General features: G+C 40.8%; 1 protein-coding gene across 8 annotated transcripts in view; it reads left to right on the top strand.

The window, feature by feature from the left end:
- Positions 1 to 20,116, top strand: part of NCK2 (NCK adaptor protein 2) — an 85,049-nt gene extending 64,933 nt beyond the window's left edge. For all 8 annotated transcript variants that reach the window (XM_035557956.2, XM_035557955.2, XM_035557954.2 and 5 more), the window contains 2 exons: positions 10,563 to 11,284; positions 18,752 to 20,116. In XM_035557956.2, the coding sequence (XP_035413849.1) occupies positions 10,563 to 11,284; positions 18,752 to 18,946 (917 nt within the window). In that variant the 3' untranslated portion in view covers positions 18,947 to 20,116. The remainder of the gene's footprint in view (positions 1 to 10,562; positions 11,285 to 18,751) is intronic.
- Positions 20,117 to 27,121: the final 7,005 nt, after the last annotated feature.

Here is a 27,121-nt window from a genome sequence, read left to right on the forward strand (position 1 = left end):
GTGGCTGCTCTTTATGCTCTCGTAGCATCACGGGAGGATTTCCTCCGATTCAGATACAAGTATTTCCTCCAGCATGCATCCCCAAATAATTCTTTCAATATTACTGGATCTCTTCGGTGATTTTTCTTTTCCTTTTCTTGAGGCCTCAGGCTGCGTTACACTGCATTTTCCAGGGACTCTCAGAGCATCGGTTTTTCTTTTTCTCTGCATGGGTCCACTCGGGTTCCACGGTTCTCTGTCCCTTGGGTTTTTTTTGGAAGACTTGGACAATAGGTGCCCGTCCAGTGATGTACTTTCATACTGCACAAAGTTTCTAAGCTAGCACTCATGCCAAAAAGCAATTGGGTTTTGTCTTAGCATGTACAAAAGAAGATTTCCTTCCGTTTCCGGAGTCTCAGAGATGTTTCATGTTGTGGAGTGTGCCATCGAGCAGCAATCGAAATGCAGGCTGTGTATGCAAGCATACAGCAGATGGAAAACCTGGTATGCAAGAGGCAGTGTCCACCTCTTGTTTTGAGAAGTAGGATTTCTAGTGACAAAGATGGCTTTCTTTGGGAGTCACTTCGACATTAAATATGACTGCTTGTAAGTATTTTTAGTTGGTGTCCAAATCACAAACAGATTTAGGCAGACACAGTTCTTAATGTGAAGGAGTGTTGGCTTTGACCAGGTGGGTATTCAGGGTGCTGTTTCTGCTAGGTGGGGACTTGTTGCAGAAGCTTGAACCAGAAAATTTACTTAGGACTTTGGCTACAGGCCATATAAACTATATGTAGTTTATATATATGTATGTGTGTGTATAAATTTATATATATATAAATGTGTATATATATAGTTTATATATATATATATATATATATAAAATATATTGCTGTCGATCCTGTTTAGCAGTCTTTGGGGGGAAAAAAAGGAAAGAAAATGTATTTTCATGTAGGGAAAAGTGCCATTCAGAGGAAAATACGGAGGAGGAGACGGGCTGTTTTGGTAACTGAGCCATTTTCCCCTGTGACTTCTCCCTCTGTAACAGGAAGGTCTGGTTTTGCATATGTAGTAGCAAGTAATCTGAGAGCCCTTGATTAACGAAGCTGCGGACATTGACGTTCAGGGAGGAAGTTAGTAAAGAAAAGGTGGGATTTACTTTGCTTTCCTTTCATAAAAGGGGCTTTGAATGAAATTGCAGTCTGTGAGATGCTCCTAAATGGTTTCCAAGGAGAAAGAGGGGAAAAAAAAACCCTTGGATTTTCTTGTACCATGGTACTTAGTGCTTGCAAATCTTAGTTTACTATAGCATTGTCAGCCTGACCTTCTCGTAAAATGCTGCGGATTTACATCACGCTTGGTTTTGATTCTTGCACCTTCAGGTGTTGGTATGGGCCACATGGACTAAAACATTCTTAACAGGAAGGCGTGCCGACCATGTCAGCTTCAGGACAGGCTACCTTATGATGCTTGATGCTGCGAGTTTCCTCTTATTCAGTCTGTGTTTGCATCATTCTCTCCTAAAGCTTTTTTTTTTTTTTTTTTTTTTTTGAGTTGAGGAGCTGTATGATGAGTGTCTTGTAATTTATCTTACTAGATTTGGGCTTGATGATCTGAACTTCAATCTGTATTTGTAACAGCTATTAAGCCTTCCATTTTCACGTATAGAATTAAGAACAAATTTGAGCTAACAATAGTGAAAATAGCGTGTTAATACTATATTCACCTATATCCAAAAAAAAATTATTCCCTCTGTTATCTTCAAGAGCCTTTAAGCTGGAGGGTCATCATCTCCCACTGAGGGTATTTGTATACCTTTTGCAAATACCTTTCTATTTACAGTACTGTTTTAAAAAATAAATAAAGATTGTCTGTGTTCATGGTAGCAAGTTGGATTTGTATCCAAAGCTGTCCTGTGCACTTCTACGTCATCTAATAAATGTGAGATACCTGAATGCAAATCATCTTTACATTAAACGCTGGAGGTAGATGGGAAATGCAATCTATTTTATATGTACTGAGGGATAGGCACATGTATTGGGGTAGACACGTTGGAGCACCTCTTGCATACTTGTTTTTGTGGGTTTTGGAGGCGGTTCTGTCAATATTCTGATAGTGTTTGTGAAGGTGAGGCAAAACTGTGCAGCTTTCGTTCTCTACGTAAGGGCAGAGAAGGTGTTTGGAAGTCCTATGGGGCTACTGTGCCTTCTCCCCATACCTTATAAATCCTTTTTTTCTTAACTTATTCTTAGAATTATAGGGCTACCTTAGGTTAAGGTAGTCCCAGTTATTTTTTCTTATCAGGGCATCCTACAAAACCCAGTGGGGCATCCTTAATAAGATTACAAAGTAGGTGGAAACATTTTAAAACTGTTCCTGTTCTTAAGCAAAGACTGTATTTTAAAGTAAGCTGTCTTCGAGTTTGTAGACAGAAATGGGAACCACAGACCTTGATGACTTTGAGAAAGCCCATTCATTTTATATGACTTGTTTGGGTTCCACAGGGAATTTAAAATCCCAAGGCTCTTTTGATTTTCCCCAGTACGACTTAATCCAGTCCACTTTTGCATTGGAGTAAGAACAGACATGAGGCCATTGATGGAAGCCTTTTAATCTAAATGAAAAGAGTTAAAGTAGTCTTTGTTTTTAGTGCAGTTGTTGGGTCGATTTCTCGTGGAAACCTCCGTACCGCAGTGTTTGATATGTGGGAAACTTTGACAATGCCTCTTCCTGTATTTGGAGGGGAGGGTGGGGGTGGGCAGCCGGCAATAAAGCAGCCGGGCTGTAGAAATGTCAGAACTTCGCTTTGACATTTAAAGAAGAGTTTCCATTTTCTGATTTGTCCTAGCGAGACTTTTCTTGATATTGAGCTTCTTAAAGAGCACAGAAAAAAAAAATCGTTACTAGAGCTGTGAGACTTCATTTCTGTATCACAAATTCAGTTGGAGATTTTTTGGGGGAATTTACAGCAGCAAATTCCTTTAAAAAGTGTGCTGTTGATGGAGATCATCTGAAATACTGCCTGTCCCATATGGACACTTGGCCTTTGAGCATTGTTTCAGGAGCTGGAGGGGGAGAAGAAGGTGGGAGGTTGTATATTGAAAATGTGCAGAAACTTTTTTCTTTCCATTCGGTGTAAGAAACTTCAGTCTACCGAATGCCTTTTTAATAATGAAGCAAAGTTAACTTACAATTTTAAAAATAATAACCACTAGCATAAAGCTCCAGGGATGTGTGATCTGCACATTCCAGCTGTCAAGAAGTTATATATTTACCTCTGTAGTGGCTGAATTAATTTAAGCAGTTACATTAAATTGTTTTATGTATTTCTTAAGAATTTTCCTGAAAAGTTAATTACTTCTTTCTTAAAATAATTCGGTTTTTGTTTAAGAAAGGCACTGTACATTTTGCATAATTATTAGCTGTATGCATTCATATGCACTTATTCAGAGCCGTAGTCAAAGGAAATGAATAACTTATTTGGTAAACAGAAAGGGGGAATTGTTTTAACTCCATGTGTGTGAAGCCACGCAGAATTGCAGTTCTGTTAAAATGCACAAAAAAATCATGATTTTAAGTACCTTTAAAATTAGCTAAAATGTTGATTAAATAATGTGATTAATGTGTTTTTAACAAACTTGCTCTGGTTACCCTGTTTTTAAGGATTTTAGAACAAGATCTGTTCTGTATATATGGTTTTATATTTGAGGGAAAGAAAACTTATTTCCATTTCAGCTGAAATTAATTTCTTAACTTTTTATATAAGTCACTGAAATCGATTGAAATGTTTTGCCAAACAATATTTTACTAACTCGTTCAGAGATTACTGTTACTATTAAAGATTTAAATGAGCTTTTGCTCTAGGTATTTATACCAGGAGTTCTGCTGGCTTATTTGGCTTCCTTACATTTTTCAGCCTCAAACATATTTTGCTTGAACATAAATATACGTTGTCTTAATAGATTATGTAGTACTACATTTGTCAGCTCTGGAGTGCCTAGTTTCAATTTGAATTATAATGGGTTTACTTTCAAGAAGAAAAATATTAAAAAAAAAAATCAGATTAAAATGAAAATATTTTCATGAAAAAGTAGTATTCTGCTCATGTGTTTTTTGTGCCGGTTTCTGTGCTGAATTTTGAACCATAAAGCAAGTAGTACTGTTTAAAGCCTTTTATTCTAAAAGAGTACACAAATTGAAATGTATTAAAAGGTGTATGAAAAAATTTACAAGTAAGCTTAGGATTTTTTTTTTAATTCAGAGAATTATGAACAATATAAAGAAATTTCAGTTATTAAATTATTTGCAACACCAATGGGAGATCCTTTTTTAAATTATAATTTTTCCCCATAAATGTATTTTAAATCATCATTCATGCTTAAAATCTGAGTTTTGCAGGAGAGCTGTGGTAGAGTGGGTAAGATTTAAGGCAGTAGTTGAAGATATCATCGTTTTTCCTCCTCTTTTCATACTTTCCTTTTCATGCGTTAGTCAATTTGCTATTGAATAGCAATGTTGAAATGAAGCATCTTTCTGAAAGGCATTGTCACCGAGCCCAAATTGGGAAGTTGGGCAATAGCTCTAATCACATGAAATCACTGAGTCACCCAGCCCTGCAAACCACAAGGCTCAAGTCCCAAGACCAGGACTGGTGACAGCGGGGAGCCAAAGAAGATTTTGGTGTTTGGCCGATGCATCAGCATCGGGGGGGGTTGCGTTGATCTCACTACAGTCAGGCCAGTTAATGAGCAGCTTTTGACAGAGCCTTGCGTAATGCGTTGATTTGGGGTACTAACCTGATTACAGAAGTCTATTTGGGTGACGGAGCCTGGCGCAGGCTGCCCAGAGAGGCTCTGGGGTCTCCTCCTTGGAGGCCTTCCAAAGCCGCCTGGAGATGGGCCTGGGCAGCCTGCGCTGGGTGGCCCTGCTGGGGCAGGCCTTGGGCCTGGTGGCCTCCAGAGGGCCCTGACAGCCTCAGCCGTTCTGTGTACAGGGTATGTGAAGGACACCATTTAGTAGAAATCTAGTCACTTAAAGAGGAAGTCATTTCCAAGAACTCTGTTGTTTTAAGGCCCTTCTGTTGTTGCAGCGTTTTTAAGAGTTTAAAGTTTACTTGCTTGGGGGACTGGGGAGGCAACTGGAAAAAAATAAATCCATCCTTAATTGTTCTTGATATTTTAATAATAAGTTTTTGGCGGTTTCTTAAGTAATCATAGGTAGCATATTTAGTGACGTGGTCTCTTTCCATGACTTCTCGATTGAGAAATTCTGGTTGGGAAACTGTTTAGTGTTGCCTTGATGATTTCTCAAAGCAATATAGTTTTTCTCTATTACAGCTTTTTTATTAAAGGTCCTTTTTTTTCCTTTCTTTTTTTCTGTATTGCGAAATTGATAAGTTGATTTGATATATAGTAAGCTGCAGAATATATTTTTGTCTGTGCTTTATGTATTAAAATCAGAGAACGTTTTAGAAAGAATAGGTTGTAAGAATTTAGATGACACTAGTTTCGCTTGCCAAATATTTTTCAGAAATGGGCTTTGGGAATTGTTTGACTTGATACACATAAGATGGGAGGAATGGACAAGTCAGTATCTGCAGTATCAAACAGACTTCAAATTCCTTTGGAAAAGAAATGCAACTGTATTTGGTCTATTTAAAATTAAGCTAGGTGAAAGCCATAGTAAAACTTAGGGAGCAGTCTCGGGGTGGAGGGATGCTGGGCAATTTGACTACAAATATCTTCAGTGTGTAGTGGATGTTGTTCTTCAAGGGAACTCAATAAAATAAATGGAAGTATTGATAAGCCAGTGGAGATGCATTACGCAGCCACATCAGTGAATCTGTTCTTTTCACCTCTGGGGATGAGGAAAAGCAGTTAAAATGCAGAACGTAGCAACTCATCAGTTTCGGGCAAAGACGCCAGCTTGCAGGAGCATGAAAAGCCTTAGCAAATAAGTCTTACTGAAATGAAGCAAATATATCTGGGTTGTAAATGGGCGTTTGTCTGGCAAAGACGGTGAGTAATACAAACCACAATTAGCAAATGGAATATAAGTTTTCAGAAAGGGCTTTTTTTTTTTTTTTTTTGCCACTGGTGTACAAGCGTTGTGTGTACATTTGGTAAAGTAGGATACAATTTTAAGCCAGTTGAACTTTTCTATCCTAAGCAGCAGTTTTCAGAACAACGTGTAGCTAAGCAGCCTTGCTTTAGTGCCTTCACTGGAGGCAGGAGGAGGAAAGAGAAACCCTCTTTTTGGTTTCAAAGCTGGACTGCTCAGGTAAGGAGCATCTCTACTTACTGTCTTTCAGTCAGCAAAGCTTTGGGTGGGTTGTGTGGCCAGGGGCAGCAGATTAGGGCTGGGGAATTGACAGTGCCACAGCGTTGGGTCTGAGGGGTGATCAGGAGGAAATTCCCCTTTTGTGAAGTTCAGGATAGGGCTGCAGGACCCCCGGGTGCTGCGGCAGGGACAAGCCGGTAGTGAAAGGGTGCAAAGCTGGGCTTTCCCAATGGGACCAGGGGGACAGGAAGCAAATTCATAGGAAGGAGGTCTTCCTCCGTGCTGCCGCTCAGAAAACAGTCTGCTCTGTAAGGCTGTGACTGAGAGAGGAAAGGAAGAGGGTAGGTGAGGTGGGAGGTACGCGTCTGGGTCTCCCTAGTAGTGTTGGGGCCAGATGGCTTGGTTCTCTGTTGAGAGAAGAAAGATTTGCAGTGGATCCCTTCTATGGATGGGAACATTATCTAGAAACGGTGCTAGCCAGTTTTGGTTTTGTTTTTTTATCTCGGCAATATATCCACCTAAACATTAAACCTACTCACAGTACTCGGCAACTTGTTTGTAAGAAACAAAAGTGAACTAGTTTAGCATGGGGCAACTGTAAATTACGAACAGTGTTATTTCCTATTAGGCGCCGTAACATGAAAGAGGCTCTCTGCTGTGCTCCCACTCGTTTTCCCCTCATGTGAAAGTTAATCCATCGTTCTGGATTTCTCTTCACAAATATTAGTTGTGTTACAGGGGATTATCGTTTCAGGTGAACTGCAAGCAGTGAATTGGATTGTGAAAATACCGTTGTGTTTTTAATGCGAACACATCTGCTAGGGCAACAAAGACAGTAAGAAGGCCAAAATGATGGCTGCAGCCACAAGATTACTTGGCTCTTCCAGGTGTGACTCCTGGAGTGCCCAAATGTTCAATTTTCCATGAAATTTCTTACATGGGCTTCATTCAGTTTGGAGACAGGAATAGGGGTACCCTTATAAATAGCAGTAAATGAAGATTTACTGTTGATTCTTCTAGAGAGTACTCACACAGAGCATAGATTTTTAACGGAGTTGTGATTTTTGTTATGGATGTATGTGAAATTTGTAATGGTCCTAACTTCATTCTTGCTTGGCCATCCTACTGGCTCGTATTTTTAGTCTTGCTTCCCAAGGAAGTGAGGCTTGCACTAAGTTCATGCTGTCACAGTCAGCTGTCATGGTCCATCCATCTGCCTACCCTCGATAACTCAGCCAATTTCAAGCAAACCTGACAGACTGGTGGAGGCAAAGGAACGACTTCTGTGCAGCTCAGCGGCTGGGAGGGTCGCTGATGGTGTCCCCCCCCTTGACACCAGCAAGCCCAGCTTGCGGCTCCGCTGGAGGAGCCCGAGCGAGCCGGGCACGGCGCGTGGCCAGCCGGTAAAACCCCAAGTGGGGAGATGGAGCCGGCTTTGGAGGCAGTTTGGAGGCTGCGGTAGGGAGCTGCAGGTGTGAGCAGGACGCGGGAAAGCAAAGGCAGCTGTCTGGTGAGGGGGCTGTGGCTGAGAGACGGGGCAGGCGGCGGGGAATGGTGCGGCAGGCGGCGCGAGGAAAAAAACAGCAACAGATTTCCTTCGCTCTGCTCGCAGAACAACCTGTTTCCTCTTCTGCCAGGGACGTGGCTACGGATGTTACAACCTCGCATTAAAAATAGCAGCAGATAAGGCCGCATGCGCCCTCCACTGTGCTTGGCTGCGGATGGGGCTCGGGATGGTTCCTTACCTTAACCAGGCTGGTTGGAAACCAAGGCTTCGGTGCGCCTCACTGCTATTGCCTTAAAAAGCTTGGCTACCTTAAACGTTAAAGCTCAAACTGAAAAACTCCAACTGTTTGCCCTAACTGATAATGAAAACCAGCAAAATTTCTGTTTTTTTTTTTTCTTTTTTCTTTCCTACACGTTCATGGTTTGTTTTGAATGGGAAGGATGGAAAAGCATGCTTAAAATGTCAGGCACGGCACTGGAAGATGCAGCTTATGAAACTCCAAGAAAGTGCATGGATGATAACCTTTTCCTAAAAAGTTTAGTCACCTTTATCAGACTTCAGGTTGATGATTTTTTTTTTGTCAATTTTTTTTCCAACTGTTTGTTGACTTTTTGTTTGTTTGTTTTCTGTAGATACTTCTGCTCGTGGCATTCTCTTATCACACCGCATCCCTGTATTTCATAGTTATCTCTGTGCTCTGATTTTGAAGTAGTCATATTCTGGCCAGCTACTCCATCATCCACTCTTTTTTTTTTTTTTTTCGCTTTTATTAGTTCTCCTGCTATAACCCAAGGCGATGTCCTGCACATCTCCCTTACAAAGTTCATCAAAGCCTAAGCTTTTAATTGGAAAGGTTCAATGTTAGCACAGGGCTTTATGTGGATTGGATCTGCTGAGATGCAGTTTCTTGTTTTGCATGAAGTTGTAACGAGGATTTCCTAACTAAGCGCCCCTCAAGTTGTGTTTGTTTATATTACCCCAACTTAATGCCAGGTAGTTCTGCTATTATACCTCCTTGCCTTTTGGTTGAAAATGCTCTCTAAACTGATGAAAATTTTCACTCTTGGCAGAGATCTGCCCCTGGCCAATTTCCGATTAGAGCTCGCTTGGAATAAAAGCGCTGTTTTCCTGCGATTGTCTCCCCCAGTACAATAAGTGGGTCGCTGTCATTTTGCCCGAAAGGGCAGCCACCGGCTCTCAGCTCCAATTATCTGCTCAGAATTATATTAGGATGTAAGCAGGCTCCAACAGGAAGCAAGGAACTGCTTGGGAAGGTCAGGAAACACTTCAGGATCATTGTAATTTTCTGCTGTCTTCTGAGATGTTAAGGCTGTGAGTTAACGTGGTTAGCACTTGTAGTAAGCATTAAGTTTGTGGTCACGTCTCCATTGTTTGTGTGCGTTGTTTGGCTAAACCTGTGAAATATGCCAGATAGTTTCAATTGCACTAAACGAGACAAAAAAAGAATAGTTTTGCAGAATTTATTTATTGTATGCCAGCCCCAAAGTGGTCTGACAGTTGGACTTGGATCTCCGTAGGTCCCTTCCAAATGAGCTATTCTGTTCTGTAAATGTGTACGTGTATATATAGAAATATAAAATGCACATGCTTTTCAGCAGTGGCATGGCCCGATTTAACTAGTCCTGAATTGCTAAAATGAAATTGCATGCATCTCTTTCTAATAAGACTATTTAAAGAAACAAGAAGTTCTGTCCTTTTCATTCAGTCTTCCATAATCAGTTTGTATTCATCGTGTCTCAAGTGACTGTCTCTTCTCCCGGCAAGGATCTAGAAGCACGAAGAAAAGTACAAAAGCCCTGATTTCGATGTTGATTTTTTGCATTCTGTCCAAGGCATGACATTTTGGGTGTTGCTTGGTTTGTGATATAGTGAGATTTCATCTTTTGTATTTATCTTCTCAACTTCTAGAGCTGGATTTCAGAATAGAAGGCTACTTACTCACTTTATCTTTCTGTTTATATATAAGCTGTTAAGCAGTCCTTGCTGCAAAAGTTTGATAGTGAATTGTGTAGCACTCCTTCCATATGTAAACTTACGTTAGCATGGCCCCTAAAGAAAAGTTATGCATTTAACGATACTGGTGTTCATTCTGTATGCTGTATTTCATGCTGTAATTGAAGCCGTGACAGTTACAGGAGGACTTACACATTGTAGGGGGAGCGTACTCAAACAGGCACCTTCATTTTGAGATTTGCACTTCTACCATACGTGGCTAGGCTTTCGAGAAAGAGGTGCAGGATTCATAAGTGGGCTTGCTGTTGGAAATGGTTGCGGCTGTAGCTGCCTGGGGACTGAACCAAAGAATGAAGAAAGCAGAATGTAATCTGTAGAGAAACGAAAGTTTTATCACTCTACTTGTTTATTTTTGCAGAGGGTTTTTATTTTCCTGTTTTGCTTGAGCCAGATTAAAGTTATCACTAAAATGAAAAGGCATGATCAGTTGACTGGGTTTTTAGATATAACACCAAGCTATGCAAAGCTTCCAGTGATCCATAATGTTCATAGTGAAGAAAGTATGTGTTTTTAAGTGTGTGTTAAGACTCTGGTACTGTTGGGAAGGGAAGAGAGCAATTTTAATGCCAATTGCACCGTACCTAATGGTGTGTAAGCTAGATGTTAAAGATTATCTCTCAAACGTGTTGACGTTTCCTGACTGTCTGCAGAGTTAGAAATGAGCTCTCCAATAACGAGATGAAATTCGGAGTGACGCAGGAGCCGTCTGCAGCATGGGGAGGACGTTGAGTGACCGCTTTACGCTTCTGTCTTTATTTAACAGGCTTGGGAAAAACAAAAAGGAAGACGAGCGCGCGAGACGCCTCGCCTACTCCCAGCACAGATGCGGAGTACCCGTCCAACGGCAGCAGCGGGGACCGCATCTACGACCTCAACATTCCTGCCTATGTCAAGTTCGCCTACGTGGCGGAGAGAGAGGATGAACTGTCCCTCGTCAAGGGGTCCCGGGTCATCGTCATGGAGAAGTGCAGCGATGGCTGGTGGAGAGGGAGCTACAACGGACAGATCGGCTGGTTTCCTTCGAACTATGTGGTAGAGGAAGTTGAGGAGGCCACTGCAGATTCACCGAGCTTCCTGAGCTTGAGGAAAGGCGCTTCCATGAGTAACGGCCAGGGCACCAAAGTACTCCACGTTGTTCAGACACTGTATCCATTCAGCTCCGTCACAGAAGAAGAGCTCAATTTTGAAAAAGGGGAAACAATGGAAGTCATTGAAAAGCCAGAAAACGACCCAGAATGGTGGAAATGTAAAAATTCCAGAGGGCAAATTGGTCTTGTTCCTAAAAACTATGTAGTAATCGTTAGCGATGGTCCTACCATTAACACTTCCCATCCACCTCAGATAAGCTACACGGGACCATCTTCCACCGGACGATTTGCTGGAAGAGAGTGGTATTATGGGAATGTTACCCGACATCAAGCAGAATGTGCCCTAAATGAGAGGGGAGTGGAAGGAGACTTCCTTGTTAGAGATAGTGAATCCTCGGTAAGTGCTATTCAGCGCCGCGGTCTTTGTAAGACATGATATTTGGTTTAACAAGTGTGGAAGCTCATAATGACCATATCCTTAAAAAAAAAAAAAAAAAAAGGGCTTTTCATCTGTAAAGAAACAAGCAATGCTTCAGTGGTACAAACTGATACATGTACTGAGGGTGAGAATCAGTCTCTCACAGAAATTCAGTGACATTGACACTGAAATTTAACAACTACAGACTGCATTATCCAGGGCTTCTTAATTAGCAGACAAGTAACTAGATATTTAAAGCTTCCATCTGACTTTTCCTGTATTCCTCATATGCAGTCCTCAAATTTACGGCACTCCCAAGGAAAAACAAAACTTGCAAATTGCAAATTTAGTCATTAATTTGAATTTAAAGCCAGTTTAAAATGGGATGTTTGCGTTGATCAGTTTTGTTTTGCCTTTAATTAACATAGGTTAATACTGTAGGTTATATAAACTATTGATTAAAAACTTATTTTCATGTGTTTCTGCTCTACTTAGATGATTTAGGTTGTAATAGGATAAAATTATTATTGTATCTAACTGTTAAGATTATGATGCACAACAAAAAAGGCCAAGTGAGTAGCTCGTATTACTTGGAAATTGAGCCTTGATGACATCAGAGGGATGTAAGTAATGCTGATAAGGGATTATTATAATTCTGAAAGTTCAAATTTAAAGTTACACTGAAAGGCCTTTCATGTATGCTGAAGCAAGGGAAAGCATAGTTAAAGCACTCAAAAAATAATTATCCCTTTGTTGTGATTTTTAAAAGATGACAGATTTTGATAATTCCCAAACATCTTTCTAACACTACAAAAGTATATATATTTTGAAGGTAAATGGAATCTTAATTTGGGATCAGGGCTTTTCAGCATTCGTTGCTTCAACTGTATTATTCCATGAGGACAAATTGTTTCATATGTGCTTCCACCTAAGAATTTAGCTGCTTCAGGTATAAAAATTCAAAATCAATACAGTTATATCCGCTCAGCCTTTTAATTTGAGGGTACACAGCTGCCAAAATACAGTAAGCTACAGACATCATCTCTATGCTGCAGTTGTTTCAGGTTTCCCCCATATTGTAGGTTGTGCTGGTTGGCAGCGTGGATTGCAAATAAAAATTAAAGCAGTGTCAACTGCCTTAAACTTAATTTGAAGTGGAGCCATCTTCTTGACTCCGCTGTGTCTTCAGGAGACTGTATTGGTTGCATAAATCACTTGTGGGTTAGAACTGGTGGTAGTCTTTATCATAATTGCCTGTGAACGGAGGAGAAGCTGCTCCCGTGTACTGTTCCTAACGTAAGTGATTTCATTAACCAGTCGATAGGACGTGTTGGCATGGCTGTGGTGTGAAATGAAGAACGGGCTCTAAGTAATGGGGAGAATGAAGCTTGAGCTCAAATCTGGAAGTAAAGATCCTTTTAGTTCTCGATATTTTCTGAAGCGTTTCACGTTTTTCACTTGCTGATTTTGTTCTTAAACTACTCAGAAGAGGTCCCAGGATGAAGTCAAAATCTCAGGTAGTACTAAAGCAGAGACAGGTAGCACACACTTTATCCCCTCGGAATAAGACTTCTTTCCCTACTTTAATAATCTAAAAGGCAGCTTTTTAGTTCAGCAGAATATCTTCTGAATTAACAGAGCCTGTATTTCTAATGTAACGACTAAAATGTGGGATTGGCTGGCTTGTTGGCTCTTGGCGAGAGAGATGAACAGAGGCTTCTAGTGACAGTAGAAAAAAAGCATAAAGACAATGAAGTTGTTAATCTTGTAGAATTTTTTAAATCCAAATTAAACATTGCTTTCTGATTTCTGAAAAACATTGGTAGTTCACTATTACTGTTTCCTTATTCCCTGAAATTTTGACATCATATTGATGAAAATAGAAATCTGTAATATTCCAGAAGTTTTTCTGGATAGAGAAAATTGTCTGAGTAACTTTTAGGCATCATTTCTCAATTGATTTTCTCTGCAGCAGACACGTAGCTGTCAGACTACTTTCTTTGAAGCTCTCTTGTTGAGTTCCTATTTCTGCTCTTAGTTAACTGTAATCACAAAATGAAGACAAATGCAAGTAAATCAGGGAAGACCGGGGAGAAAAACAGGTTAAATGAAAATAAATCAGAGGAGACCCAGAAGGAAAAAAAAAAAAGTTAGAAAACATGACTTACGAACAGAGGCTGACAGAACTGAGTTTGTTTAGCCAACAAAAGACAAGACTGAGGTAAGGGCATAGAGTTTTCCAGATGTGGCAAGCCACTAGAGGATGATGGTGACCATTAAAGTGCTCTGCAGCGGTCCTGATGTCCCTTCAGCCCAGCACCCCGGCTGACAGGTCCGTCTGTCCAGCAGATGGAGGCCGACTTTCAGATCCGGATGCTGCATGTTGGGTTATCCTGGCTGGTAGTGACCAATGGTCTTGGATAGTTTGAAGATGGATGCATTACTTAAAATACAGAAGTTCACACCCATTTCTTGGTGCGTGCTGTGTCACACTGACCATTGTGTTACACCTCGTTTCCTTGCGTTTAGCAGCCTACATCTTGAGTAAACTAATTTCCTTGAAAGGACAAGGCAACCTTTTAATTTAGTATGACATCGTAACACTAAACACCTTGTGTTCAAAGCATTTCTAAACTCATTCTCTTCATTGTTACTGGGGAAATCGTTGCTCTGTGAGGCAAAAGATTCATTCAGACTGCAGTCTTTAAGTTGTTCCCAGCATCTAACACCTCTGGGAATCCCAGAGAGTTTACTCAGTTCATGTTACAGCAAGGTTTTTTACACAAAATAAAAAATAATCTGATTCGAAGAACTCATCTTTTTTCTTTTTCCAATCTTGATCTGGTCTTGCAGATCCTGTACGTGGCTTTTTTAAGCAATGAGAGGCTTTGTAGTTAGGCATGAAATTGCCTACTTTGTTGTGAGGCCACTTGGGAATTTCAATTTTTGTTAGGTTTAAAGACGTGTTTTACTATATCCCACGCTTTTTTCTGCCCTAATCTTATGGATATTATATTATCATATAATTTCTTAATGTATGTTATTTATAAAAGTATTGGGGACTGCTAGATTGTTTTCATTTTTCTGTAAGTACCAGGAATCGTCTAATAAGCTGATGGATGCGCTCGATAGCATCAGGGGAAATCTCGCTGAGAAGGACGGGGCTGAGCAGAGGGAAGTTGTTGGCTCTCCCTTTGCTCGATCTTCTACCAGACCAGCACTTCCCCTCGCATTGTAGTATGAACCCATCTATTAAAGCCAAAGGTACAGGGGTTTTTCACTTTCTAAAGAGGCCCATAGATAAACCAGAGTCATCCTGGTGTTCTTGTGCCTGATCTTTGATGTGTTGTTTTCTGTAGCCTTCCATCAACATAATTACAGAAAGTCTTAGATTTTTTTGAGTTCTGTGCTCGCTACTAGCTATGAAGAGCTCTGTTTGGATAGGTGAGGGTTTATGTTGTTCTGCATTCCCTTGAATGAGCGGGAGACTGTCATTTTTTCCTTTTAAAACTTCACTATATGCAATATTTTACAATATTTCTCTAGATTTGACTTACCATTTGTTTGTCTCCCAGCCAGATTCCTTTAGCCAAAACTGCTGTCCTCAGTTACGCTCAGATCTAAGGGGTGCTGCTGCACTGGAGAATACCCTGAGATGAACTCCTGGGTAGCTAGCAGTCTGATTATCTTCATTAATTACGAAATGCTATTATTAGAATCATAAACCTGTTTGAACCATTTAAGCCCGCAGTTTATGTAACAGGCACAGTTATCTGCTGCTAAGATTTTTACCAACTCTGTTACACGGAGGTAATGTCACCTTAGCTTTTGGTGTTGTAAAAGAGGAGACTGAAGCAGAGCACAGAAAATGGCTTTATTTGTTCTTCCTGTTGCAGGCTGCTCGGCTGATTTAAGGAAAAAAAAAAAAAAAAGGTTTGTCTTTTTAAGTAGCACTCTTTAACAAATGAGGCAGATGTAATCTCTGCAGAGTCTCTGTAGAGCCACTTTTTACCCGTTCTGAGTTGCAGGCGGTCAGATTTGTGCTTTCACTGCAGCACCTGGCACGAGACGACGTCTGGGCTGACCCTTCTGGGTGGGTGGTGGTCGTGCTTTGAAGATCCAGGACTTGGGTTCTGCTGGGGAGAGGAGCAAATCTGGAAGGAAGATCCTGCTGCTGCCGGTGCCCTGAGGCCCAAAGGGAGCTGCTGCCAGCACCTGCGGGCCCCTTGCGCTCTGCTGCGGCTGGGCCTGAAATTGTGCTGGGCCCCCAGCGAGGCAAGGCTGCTTCAGAGTGACAGCAGAGGAAAGAGGCGTAGGCTGAGAGCTTGTATGCTTTTTGAGGTGCTAATTCGGTAGCATTCAGGGTGTCCCATGTTATTATCCTGGAGTTTTAATCCTGGGAGTGTCAGGTAGAAGCGATGAAACGTGGCAACTGTTCAAAAACTGCAGCACTTGTCGTGCTCCGTGACGTGCTGTGATTGACAGCTACGGCAGAGAGAAGGAGGAAGCTTAGCTTTAAAACAGGCTCGAGGAAATATCCCTGTGGTTTATTTCAATGGAAAAATGGGAATTTTATTAGAACTGCATTTGAAACCGATGGAGCTGATTCACGTTTCTTACCTGTGTAACACTTACGTGAGACCGTGGTGGATGTTACATAAAGAAGAAAGGTATTTGTGTATATCTGAATAGGATGGGAGGGGTAGATAAGCAAAGTCTAAACCCTCCCAGATCGTTTTTTCCAGCTTGGCCACAGACCTTTGAGCTATAACTTGCTTTTTTTTTAATGTGTATGTGACTGAATTAGGAGGAGGAGCAAGGAAAACCTGGGCTTGTAACTTGAAGGAGTTGGGGAGCGGGCTCACGGATTAACCTGCAAAATGAGAAAATCTTCCACGGAGGGAAAGGTGGTGCTAGGTGAAACTGGACCGAACAGGAAAGTTAAGGGATGGGAGCAGTAAAAGGCTTTCAGAGGGAGGCATTTTTCCCAGCATCTCCACTTAGGAGAAAAGTGTCTTGTTGCATTCTCAAATGGAGATTGTGAAGAGGGTACTTTCTACCCTGGTTTGCTTTGTTTTTCCTTGTAAGACCAAAGAAGTAAAATTAAAGGAACATTTTCCAGCCTGATGTCTCCCATGTGCACCAGCAGCCTATTGTTGTCTTAGTCATTAAGCAAGAGTTAAAATAAAGGATTCTGAAAGACTATCAGAAATTTTACACCTGGACTGAGGAGCTGCAAACTCATAACAGCTAATCTTCAGCAGTCTGTGGTAGGAATCGATTTAACTTCAGATTTAGGTCTTCCCGATTATGACAGTTCAACAGTATTCCCAGGTTCCCTGCCATGAGGCTGTAATTCAGTTGCAGAGTCATCAAGAGCCCCATAGATAGCAGGGATTAAAGCTTAACTTCTGATGTGCCTTTATTCAGTGTACGTGAGGCTTTTATTCCTGGAAAAGTTCGTGTGCAAACATCCAAATGGAGCAATTAATTTAAGAGGGAGAAGGGAGAAAAAAATTGGCCAGCAGTTGAAACAAAATAGCTTAAACAGTAAATAAAATAAACAGGCTTGGAGCAAATCCAAGGAGGGCAGCAGGGAACCGATTCAAGCTGCATCGAACCAGCGTACTTTGGAACAGCAGTGTTAAAAGCACTGCTTTATCTACAGATTTTTTTTTTTTTTTTTGGAGATAATCTTTTTAATCATTTTGCATATTTGTTACAGTGGGAAAGTACCAAAATAAAAGGAAACGCAAGGCCCGGGTGCTTTTGCTGTTTGTTCTCATATCCTGGCGAATTTACTAATTGGAGGCCAAGAAGGGGTTTCGGGGCTTTTGCAACAGCTGTTCAGGCTCTTCCATCTCCTTGCACCGGATGATGACTCTCAAAAGAGTTAGATCAGCCTTTCCGCTATTTTAAAAATTAAATTAGAGGATGAAAAGAGCAACTTTGTAACGTATATTCTGGGAAAAAAATCAGCAATAATGATATCTTCTCTTTATGCACGAATCTAATTAGCAGCTCAGAGGCTGGGAAGAATGGACAGCAGTTCAGGAGGACATTCATTCATTAAAGTGTGTAACCAAAATGGCAGGAAATGTGTTTAACATATTGTGCAGGCCACCTCACAAAGATCTAAGCATGGCCAGCGCTTGGGAGAGGGGTCTAGGAGCTGCTCCAGCACCTCTCTGTTCATCAGTGCTGCGACCTTGCTGGTCTAAAGGCTACGATTCTTAGCGAATACAAGGAAGTTGGACAACCCATACCCATGCTGGCATACTGGAAACAACTGCTTGGTTAGAAAACATGACAACATTGTGAAGCACTAAGTGGTTATTTCAGTTTTTAACCTTTGTCGTAAAGACTTTTCCTATTTCTAAAAGCAAACAAAACATGGTTTTGGTTCAGGTTATGAACTTTCCATTTGTAAGCTCTTCCATTTAAAGTGAGGGCCTCCCAACCCTCATCATCCAGTTTTCATCTGACATACGATCACCGTCAGAAGCACCAGCATCCCAGGGCTTGCTCAGAGCTTTGCTTGTGCACACCTCTGCTTCAGCCCCGGGCAGCAGTGCTGAGAGCCGGCTGGTCCCTCGTGGGTCTTGTTCTGCCTGGGTGAGGGCGCTGAGCAGGGTGGGAGCTGGGGAGCTGTCACCTTCCTTCTTTTCTGCCTCTGCATGTGGTGCAGAAAGGGGAAGGGTCTCGTTTCTTCTATTCGTTAAAGTAACCAGTTGAGAAGACTTAAGAAATTTACCGTGCGAAATTACTCTGTTCTGGATAATTTAATTAGTGCTGAAACTTTGTCTTCTGTGGATGGGGACTTGACGGTGTGGTTTGTGTTTTAATTCTGTAGCTTTATCTTATTAAGAAAAAGGTGTACTCAGTAGGAGAAATTATTTCTCATACATGTGGTGATGAAGATAAAAGGTGCTTTTTTTTCTTTTGCAATACAAAGCGAGAACGGCCCTCTAGTGGTCACAGATTTAAAAAAAAAAAAAAAAAAAAAAGTGATAGGGGGATTTTCTTCACCTCACCCAAGCAATATTGCAATAATTGGTCTCTCCAGGGCACTCTAACTAGCAAAGAAACCAAAATGATGAAAGTTTTTTCTCTTCTCCTTGACATTCTCGTGCTTCTAGATTGAGGAGCTAAGATAATTTTTGCAATTTAGTCATGTAATTGGCAACTTCAGACTGTGCATCTGGGGAGCTTTCACTTAACTGACTTAACTGTGCATGTTAATAACAATGGCAATTATTTATTGAATAATAGACTATTGGGTTTCTTAAGTAGCTAGAGCACTGAGCTGTGGAGCACAAAGACTAGCATAAATTACACCATCAGCTCTATTACACAGTTTGTTCCTGAAACAGCAAAATCGTGCCTTCTTTTTGTTGACTTTCTTGTAATTCTCTGTTTCTTTTCTTTTTGAATTCTTCTCAACAGCCCAGTGACTTCTCGGTATCTCTAAAGGCATCGGGGAAGAACAAACATTTCAAGGTGCAGCTCGTGGACAATGTCTATTGTATTGGGCAGCGTCGCTTTAATACTATGGATGAGTTGGTGGAACACTACAAAAAGGCTCCCATCTTCACCAGTGAACACGGGGAAAAGCTATATCTTGTGAAAGCACTTCAGTGACGTTGAAGATGGACTCGGCCGCCCAGGCCTCTTATAACTTCCAAGCCTTAGGTCCTAAATTCACTTTTATAGAGCAGAGCAATATCTGAAGCAGGCTTAAAGAGTAGGCTCTTTCCAACGTGTTTGCTCTGTTGGTTGTTATTTGTCCTTTTTCGTTTGCCTACTTTTGTGTTTCAGTTCTGTTAATCTCAGATCACCTCCTTTCAGGTCGAGCCGTTCACTAGGTGGCCGTTGCGAGCGCTCGCTTCCATGACCGAGTTCTAAACCCCCCTCCTCTGCGTACGTTTACGGAGGTAGCTCGGATGAGAAGGAGGGGGGTTTGCAATTCAAAGCAGTGTTAACCTCTTCCGGCGGCTCACGCAGACAGAACTCTTCGTTAAGAGACATCGGGCACAGCTTGAATGCACTGAGGCTGCAGCTGAGTGAGTGAGATACAGTAGACATGACGGTTGTGGCTGTGAGTTCTGTAGCTATTTTGCTTCCCGTATTACAGAAACTCCTAGCTCCTAGAAGCACTCTTTACACTGTACTCTGCTATTACATTGCCTCTCTGACTCTTCGCAAAGAGTACACTAATTAAAGCATTTTGTAATAGTACTTCCTAAACTACTATGGTAAGATTGTAGTAAAAGAAAACTATCTAGTGTATTTTGGTCTGTAATTGCAAGAAAGAGAAATTTTATTTGAAAGTTGATTACTAGAGAAAGAATCATTGAAATGTAAAGACTGAATGTTTTGGTAATCTACAACCAAATGTGCCATCCACATAATGCTTTTTCCTCTTGCCCTTCTGCTTGTTTGAATTAAACAATTATGTATTTAATTCTCAAAGTAATATGTATCTGTAGCTGATTGTTGACACTAATACAGAAGATTAATAAAAAATGATCGTGGGATGGGTGGGGCGGGCTACCAACACTATATATATATTTGCTTTACAGAAAGAAATCTTCAGGTTTTACAGAGGATGGTGTGATTGGTAGGAAGAGACACACAGAATGTTTATGAAGAAAATGCATTTCTCTCTTTTCTTTACATTTAAACTCCTTTATGGTTTAAATATACAGTCTTTAGATGGCACACTCCTGAGATTGAAGAAGGGGATCTTAGGATCTCCAAATCTTGCATACTCAGTTTTTTGGATATTGTAATAAAAAAGGTATTATGTCACGATGGAGTACTGCATTTATCCTTGGGTGGTAGTCCCGGTGTTCCTTTAGCAAGGTGAAATAGAGTAAATTCTGAGTTTGTTTCTCTTGGAATTTGTGTGACATAAAACAAAAAAAAAATGCCACCATAGAGTACAGTTTGATATGAGGCAGCGTCTAACGACCTCCATGGTGATTCTTCCTGTGATAAGTCTGTTCATAGCTTTAATGAAAACTGCAAGAGGGAGCTGTTTTCTGGTACCTTTTCTCGATTAAAACACGTTCCTTACAGATTTTATATTTCAGCCAGTAGTATTATGTGCCTAGCTGCAGCATAGGCAGAGCAGACACCGGTCTGCTGTGGTGCAAACCATAGCATTGCCAGGAGACTGCACTGGTACCTCTGGGAGTGAAATCACCCTCTTGCTCAGCCCTGGCAGGCAGGTACGATTTTTCGAGTTCTACATGCATATTATTTTCCCACCGCTCTTGCAATCTTGTTTCTTTAACAACTGTAGTTTTCTGTATGTGTGTTAACTAAAAATTGAGCACTGAAACTCCTGCTTGGTCCAGCCTCATGAAGGAAAGCAGAGATTCAGGACAGCCCAGAACAGTTGCGTGTTGTTCTGGCGAGCACTACCTATGGCTGTGTTCTGGGAACAGAGCAGCTTTCCTTAGGGAGTTGGTGAGAAGTGCCAGTTGTTTACAGTCTGCTTGCAGAAGGACAGCACAGTGGCTTCCTTCTTAATCTTCACAAGTGAACTCTGCGGAGAATGTAGGGTTTTTTGCCATCTAACATCTAGTTCTTTATTTAGGTAAATCTGAGCGTGTGCCTTGAGTATGGCAGTGATGTTAAGAAAGTCAATTATACACTTGCTATGTGTTTTTTTGTTTTTTTTTTTTTTAACAAACAAAAAATCCACTTTTTTCTAGTTTCTTTTTACAAGCTCTGGTAGTTCCTAACCCCTTTCGAGTCTTGATAACTTAGAACTAAATCAAGTAGATTTCCAAGTGAAGTTTTTACCATATGCCTTATGCTTTGAGGGATTTTTAATCTTGTTGGGTTTTGTTTGTTTTTTCACCTGGTGCCTTGCGAAGAGCTTCTGTGTATAGAGGTGCAAATTGTTGAAGTATTTTGTTTTGGAAGCAGTTAGTTAATTTATGACCCAGCACTGTGAACGACTAGCTCGAATTATTTTTTTTTTGAAACAAGCTTCATCTTGTTTTTGCCCACGCTGTATTTAATCAACATGCTGTCTATTCAGCGGGCTCATTAATAGGTCTTCAGTCGTTCCCAGTCTTTGCTAATTAAGATAGGTTTCTGCAAGTTTTGCTGCCTTTTTGACCTCGTTTTCTGGACTGGGCCTTAAGCATTAAAAATCTTCAGTGGTAACAGCTTAATAAAGGTGTAGTATGACATGGATTTTTTTTCCCCTCATTTTCTACCTCGCTTTTCCTATCTTTTGACAAAACTGCATTCCTGTTTTTTGACTACTTAAAGCCTCTTTACCAAAACTTAGGACTGGGATGTGAATTTTGTTGTAAGATTATAGGAATTGTGGTTACCTGAGTTTCTTCAACTGCAGTTTTCATTGAAGGCTCAAATAATTTCTGATGACAAAAAGACGGTCAAATCCTGTCACCTCTGAACTTGCACATCCTTGCTCTTCAATTCTGTAGTGCTCCTTTCCTAAGAGTGTTATATTTAAAGGATGCTGTGGTTACTGTTCTTCCTAAATATCTTAGTCCTTGGTCTAAGCTTTTATGCTGTCGAGTCTTACAAAAGTATGTGCATATGCAAAGTTTCCAGATGGGTGGGGAGTAGGGCCTGGCTATCACCAGTGCTTTGTTTTATTTTTGGAGGGAAGACAAAGAGATGTTTTGCTTCTGTTTTCTGGCCGCTTCAGAGCGGTGCGTAGCTGGGAGCTGGTGCTGTTTGTCATTGAGCCTCCGCTGCCATGCTGCTGTTACTGATGGTGGTATTTGGCCAAAGTGCTGGGAGAGCTTCAGGGTTTACTCTGTTTTGCAGATGAATGCACACAAGCTTCTCCTTAGGCCCCAAGCCAGGCAGTTTCTAGCCAGCTCCAAACTGGAAGAAGTGTGAACCTGGAGCATGACGCTGAGTCTCAGCCCGGAAGGCTTGCAGAGAAGTACAGCAGAAACTGTTTAAGACTGCTGTGCAGCTTTCAGCTGATTTAGGGTGTCTGTCAGCAAAATACGACACAGTTTGGTTCCAGATAGCCACAGCTGACCTGATTTAGTTCTGAAGGTAGTCACACAGCAGCTGCAGGCAGATTATTGAAGGATTAAGGGAAAAGTGAACCAAGAGCATGCCAGGTGAACTCACTTTGGTCCTACTGTACTGTAATAGCAAAGGGTTTGCTTAGCCTTCCCTTTTGGGAGAGAAGAGGTGGTTGGTTAATTAACATGAATATGAACAGTGTGAATGGACTATAAAGTCATGGTCTTGAATAATTCTATTTAGTGTTTTCTTCAGATTTGTTTATTTTACAAATTTATCTGGAATTTTAAGTTTACAGCGGTTCTTCCAAGCCTTTATTGTAGCTTTCCTATACTGTAAAACTGACCGCCTGGTTTAATGCTTTCACTGAGGGCAAATCGAAATCTACACTTAAATGATGAGTTTTGTTATAACGAAGCTGAAATATTATAAAACCACTGTACAGTTTTTCTTAGAAAAAATGACCAGGTTTTGCTTAAATCCTAAATAAATAAAACCAGAAAAAGGGACCACACTACTTTTGGATTAAGTCTGGCATTTTGCTTGGCAAAACCTACTAAGTAATTGGAAGGACATTTGTTTCTTCTTGGTCTTAAACCAGTTCAGTAATTTGGAAGTAAGGGAAACCTGCACAATCTTTCCAGATCTGAATCTGATGAGTTCTGTGTTCTTACTCCAGTAGGGTAGGATGACTCATTTTTAAATGGAAGCTTGTTAACATATTCATACCGATAAGCTGTGAAAGATAAATTGCTGAAGTAACTCTCAGCTCTTGCAAATTGCACTAGGAACCGTGAGCCTTCCTACTCTTTTCTCTTCAGTCCTAACAAAATGTGGTGCTGGTTTTTAAGTGGAAAAGTATAAAGCAGCAAGAGTGCAGAGTGCGCGGTCCTTCGTAGCGCTATAGATCACCTGGACCACGTGAATAAAGGGTTTCAGAGTGAAAGGAAGATGCAGGTAGATGCCGCTATTCCTTTCACTAGTTGCTCCTAGGTGGATTAGGCTGTTAAGTAACAAGTAGATCAGCTGTGTAGTACTATCCTGGAAAGCATACTGCAATTCCAACCCAATGTGCACCAAGTTTAGTATACAATAATGCCTTGCATTTGTACCTTCTTGTGCTAGTGTCTTGCAGAAGCAGTGGGTTATTGTCTGGTTTAGTTGCGTATTCATATCCATAACTGTTGGACATAATAAATATAGATATATATGTACACACACACACTCACACACATACAGAGAATGTTTATGGACCTCAAATTACCTAATGTGAAATATTCCAGTTTAAGCTGTATTATATAGAGGTCCTTTGCTCTGGAGCCCTTTGCTGCTTTGATATTTTAAAACACCAGTTTCTCTGGTATGTTTTCTTGATGCTTCTTTTCTTGTTATAAAACAGATTTTTGTCTCCTCTGTTGTTTGAGGTACCTACCCAAGCTCCTATACAGAAGCTGACTAAGAGAAGTGGCATTTAGCCTTTCGCATATTAGACAAGTTTTTCTTTGCTTTTTCTTTCCTATGTGGTAATATTAAGTGCTTTAGGAGTGGGAGGTTTAAAAAAGGTCTTTAAATTGACAGATTATCTTCAGTAGTGGGAGTCCACAGTTATGAGGAAAAAGCTACAGGTAAGAAATGTTCTCTTCTATTTCCTTGTGTGAATTCAGTTTGGAATTCAGCTTGACATCATATGGCACTGATGCATGAAGCATTAGAAAGGTTAACAAATTAATGTGTCACATGTTAAAATCTTGCTACTGTATCTCTTATTGATGAAACAAAGCATTGTGTGGTTCTTGAACCCCTTGAAAGGTGGTTTTGCCCTGATAGTGACCACTAGTTGTATTTCACAGATAAAATCATAATAGATTTAAAAAAAAAGAAAACGTTAGTCTCAATGTCATACTCAGAAAACAATGCTGATCTTCAAAAGGGGACAATTTTAATTTTGAATTTTTTGGGGGAGTGGGGGGAAACACTTTTGGAAGGAAGACCTATGAAGAGGTGTTTTGCTTCAATTTTCAAGCCAAATTTTGCATCTGAACAAATTTTCTGTTGCCTTCTGAGAAGCATCTCTTTGGGTGTGAGCCAGTCCACAGGTAACTGAACTGAATTAGCCTCCCAGCTGTAATTGAAACTGTGGTAGTGAATAATGGGTTACATTATTATTATTTTTTTATTTTGATTTCCATCAGATAGGATACATATATCTATATGGTAATTGATCAGTCAATACTGTGGGTTACTGACTTAGCTTTTCACCTGAGTTCAACTCCATAAAGTTGAAATAAGCTTGGTAATGATTATTTTTTTTTGTTCCTTTTTATGTTGCAGAACCAGTAGTGCATTCAGAGCAATTACAATTTGTAATGCAAAGAAGTCCTTCAGTTGTGGTGGCTGGTATGTTTAGAATACTAAGTCTGTAGATGATGATAATACAGCAAAGAAGGAGTCAAGGGTAAGGGCGCCAGCAGACAGGCAGAGTGAACAGACTCCTGGGATCACAAAGCAAGTATCTGAAGGTTTCTGTAGAACGTTTATTTCCATCTGAATATGCACAGCTAATGTATGAAAGTGAATACGAGTATCGATTTTTTTTGTGCCGGCTTTCCTACTGAAAATCCTTTTAGGTTTATATCCCAGTAAAAAGTGGGATACTCAGTGTTTACCTGACTTTGCACCAGTGTCAGCCTGACCTTGTGCTGGCATAACCTGTCTCCATTAAGACAAAGTGATTGTCTTAGAGCAAATTGCCATAATACAGTCGAAGCACTTGTACAACTGACTAGGCACAGAGTTAAGGTGAAGAGCAAGCTGGTAAATGAGTCTTCACCAGTAATAGATGGGTACCATGGAGGAGTCTTTTAATCCGGTTACTTTTCAGTCCTTTACCCTAGCTAACTGAGCAAGTTAGCCAGTGCTGTCAGTGTTTGACTGTTCTGTGTTAATAAGGCACAGAGTAGTTTCTTATGCTAATAGGTAGCTTTGCTCAGGCGTGCCACTTTTCTGGCTTCTCTCTGAGAAATTGTAATGCCCTGAAGTTCAGGACAGATTTTAAAAAATTATCATTACTTTTTTAACTTGTCATTTCTGATACAGCATATCACGCACTTACTTCTGATGTACAGCACACTTCTGATCTACAGTATATCAGGCACCAGCCTTCTGATGCTGATTGGTGTTACCTCTTCTGCAAAAGGGAGAGGTCCGAACGTGTTTCAGAACTTAACCATCTCAGCTCAGTCATTTGCCACGTGGTGAATATTTGTCAGAATGCCAGTCATGGTCCCTTTGATGGTAATAATATCTCCTGTTTTTAACTGTGATCTTGGAGACTTGTGTCTCTAAATTAACATCAAATTTGTTTTTTTCTCCCTAGTCTCTTTTCTTTCCTCTCTTCTCTTTTCCTGCACCCCAACACCTTTTCCATGAAAATGCACATGCGTTTGTCTTTGGCATTCCTCTTGCTTCCTGGAAAGTCGTCTTGTCAGTTCTGAAACTTTGTAAACCACCTGCAGTGACGGAGTTTTCATTGAATGTTGGCTTAATGAGAAGTAATGCCATTCTTGCTGAATGGCACGGTCCTCTGGTGAGGTAAGTAAGAACTGGTGGTGCTTTCCTACTTTATGCTCGTCCTTTGAAGCACTTCATGCTAATGGGATGAACTCTGGCCATTTTTCAAAAAAAAAACCAAGGGAATTAGTTCAGTTCTGGTTTAAATCAAAACACTTTTAAATGCATGTAAGTTGTCTTAAAACTGTAAAAATGAAGAAGCTTGCTGAATACCTCAGAGCAGGGTGTAGCGAGGTGAGGGTCAGTCCCTTCTCCCAAGCAATGCGACGAGACGAAATGGCATCAAATTGCTCCAGGGGAGGCTTAGGTTGGACTTGATGATCTCAGAGGTCTTTTCCAACCTAAATGATTCTATGACACTGCAATGTCTGGAACTACTTTACCAAGGGAAGGAGGAAACTGCTTTCTTCAGCATTAACAGGATGTTAATTCTTCAATACCAGTAGGACTTTTGAAAAATAAAAGCAACCACCTACAGAAACATGTCTAAAACCAAGCTGTGCGTAATAAATACAATTCTGAACCTTTGAGGACAGGATAGCATGCAGTCATCTAGCTTAATATTTTACTTACTTTTCAGTTAGTGCAGTGATTTTATTTTTATGATTAGTTGGATGAATGATTTTGTTTGTGTGTTTTCTAACACAGTTCCATGTGGTCTGACATTGCTTCCATTCGCGTGGTTGAGTTTCCAGGTATCCTGCTGCTCCTGTGCTTCGCTCGTCTGTACTGACTTCCTGCCCCATTTGCACGTGGTCTCCCAGACCACCTTTTCTCCTTCCCTCTACTTAATCTCCTTTGCCCTAAGGTTTCTCAAGTTTTTCAGCTCCTTTTTTTTTTTTTTTACTGTGGACTATCCCTCCATTCTCAGCCGTAATATTTAGAGCCTACTGATCAGACAGGAAAGATTGCTCTGCTCTCCACGCTTGTTCTTTTTACATGCAGGTTGTAGAGAAGCAGGCCCACATCCCTGGGTAGAGGTGTGTTTGTGTTGTGGGCACAGCAAGCAGTAGGTCACCAAGCAACTGTATTGCTTGAGCAAACCTGTTCTCATCATTCACAGGGGTGGTTCGTTGGACATGGTAATCCCAGCCTAAATCAGCGACCTGGCTTGAGGGCTTGAGCTCATGTGTTGGCAGCATGGATCACTTGGTGCTGAAATGGGCCAAGTGGCTGCAACTCTGCAACAGGGAGGGGAAAAAGACATGGTCAGTA

The sequence above is a fragment of the Cygnus atratus genome, chromosome 1 (assembly GCF_013377495.2).
Source record: "Cygnus atratus isolate AKBS03 ecotype Queensland, Australia chromosome 1, CAtr_DNAZoo_HiC_assembly, whole genome shotgun sequence".
Taxonomy (NCBI): Eukaryota; Metazoa; Chordata; class Aves; order Anseriformes; family Anatidae; genus Cygnus; species Cygnus atratus.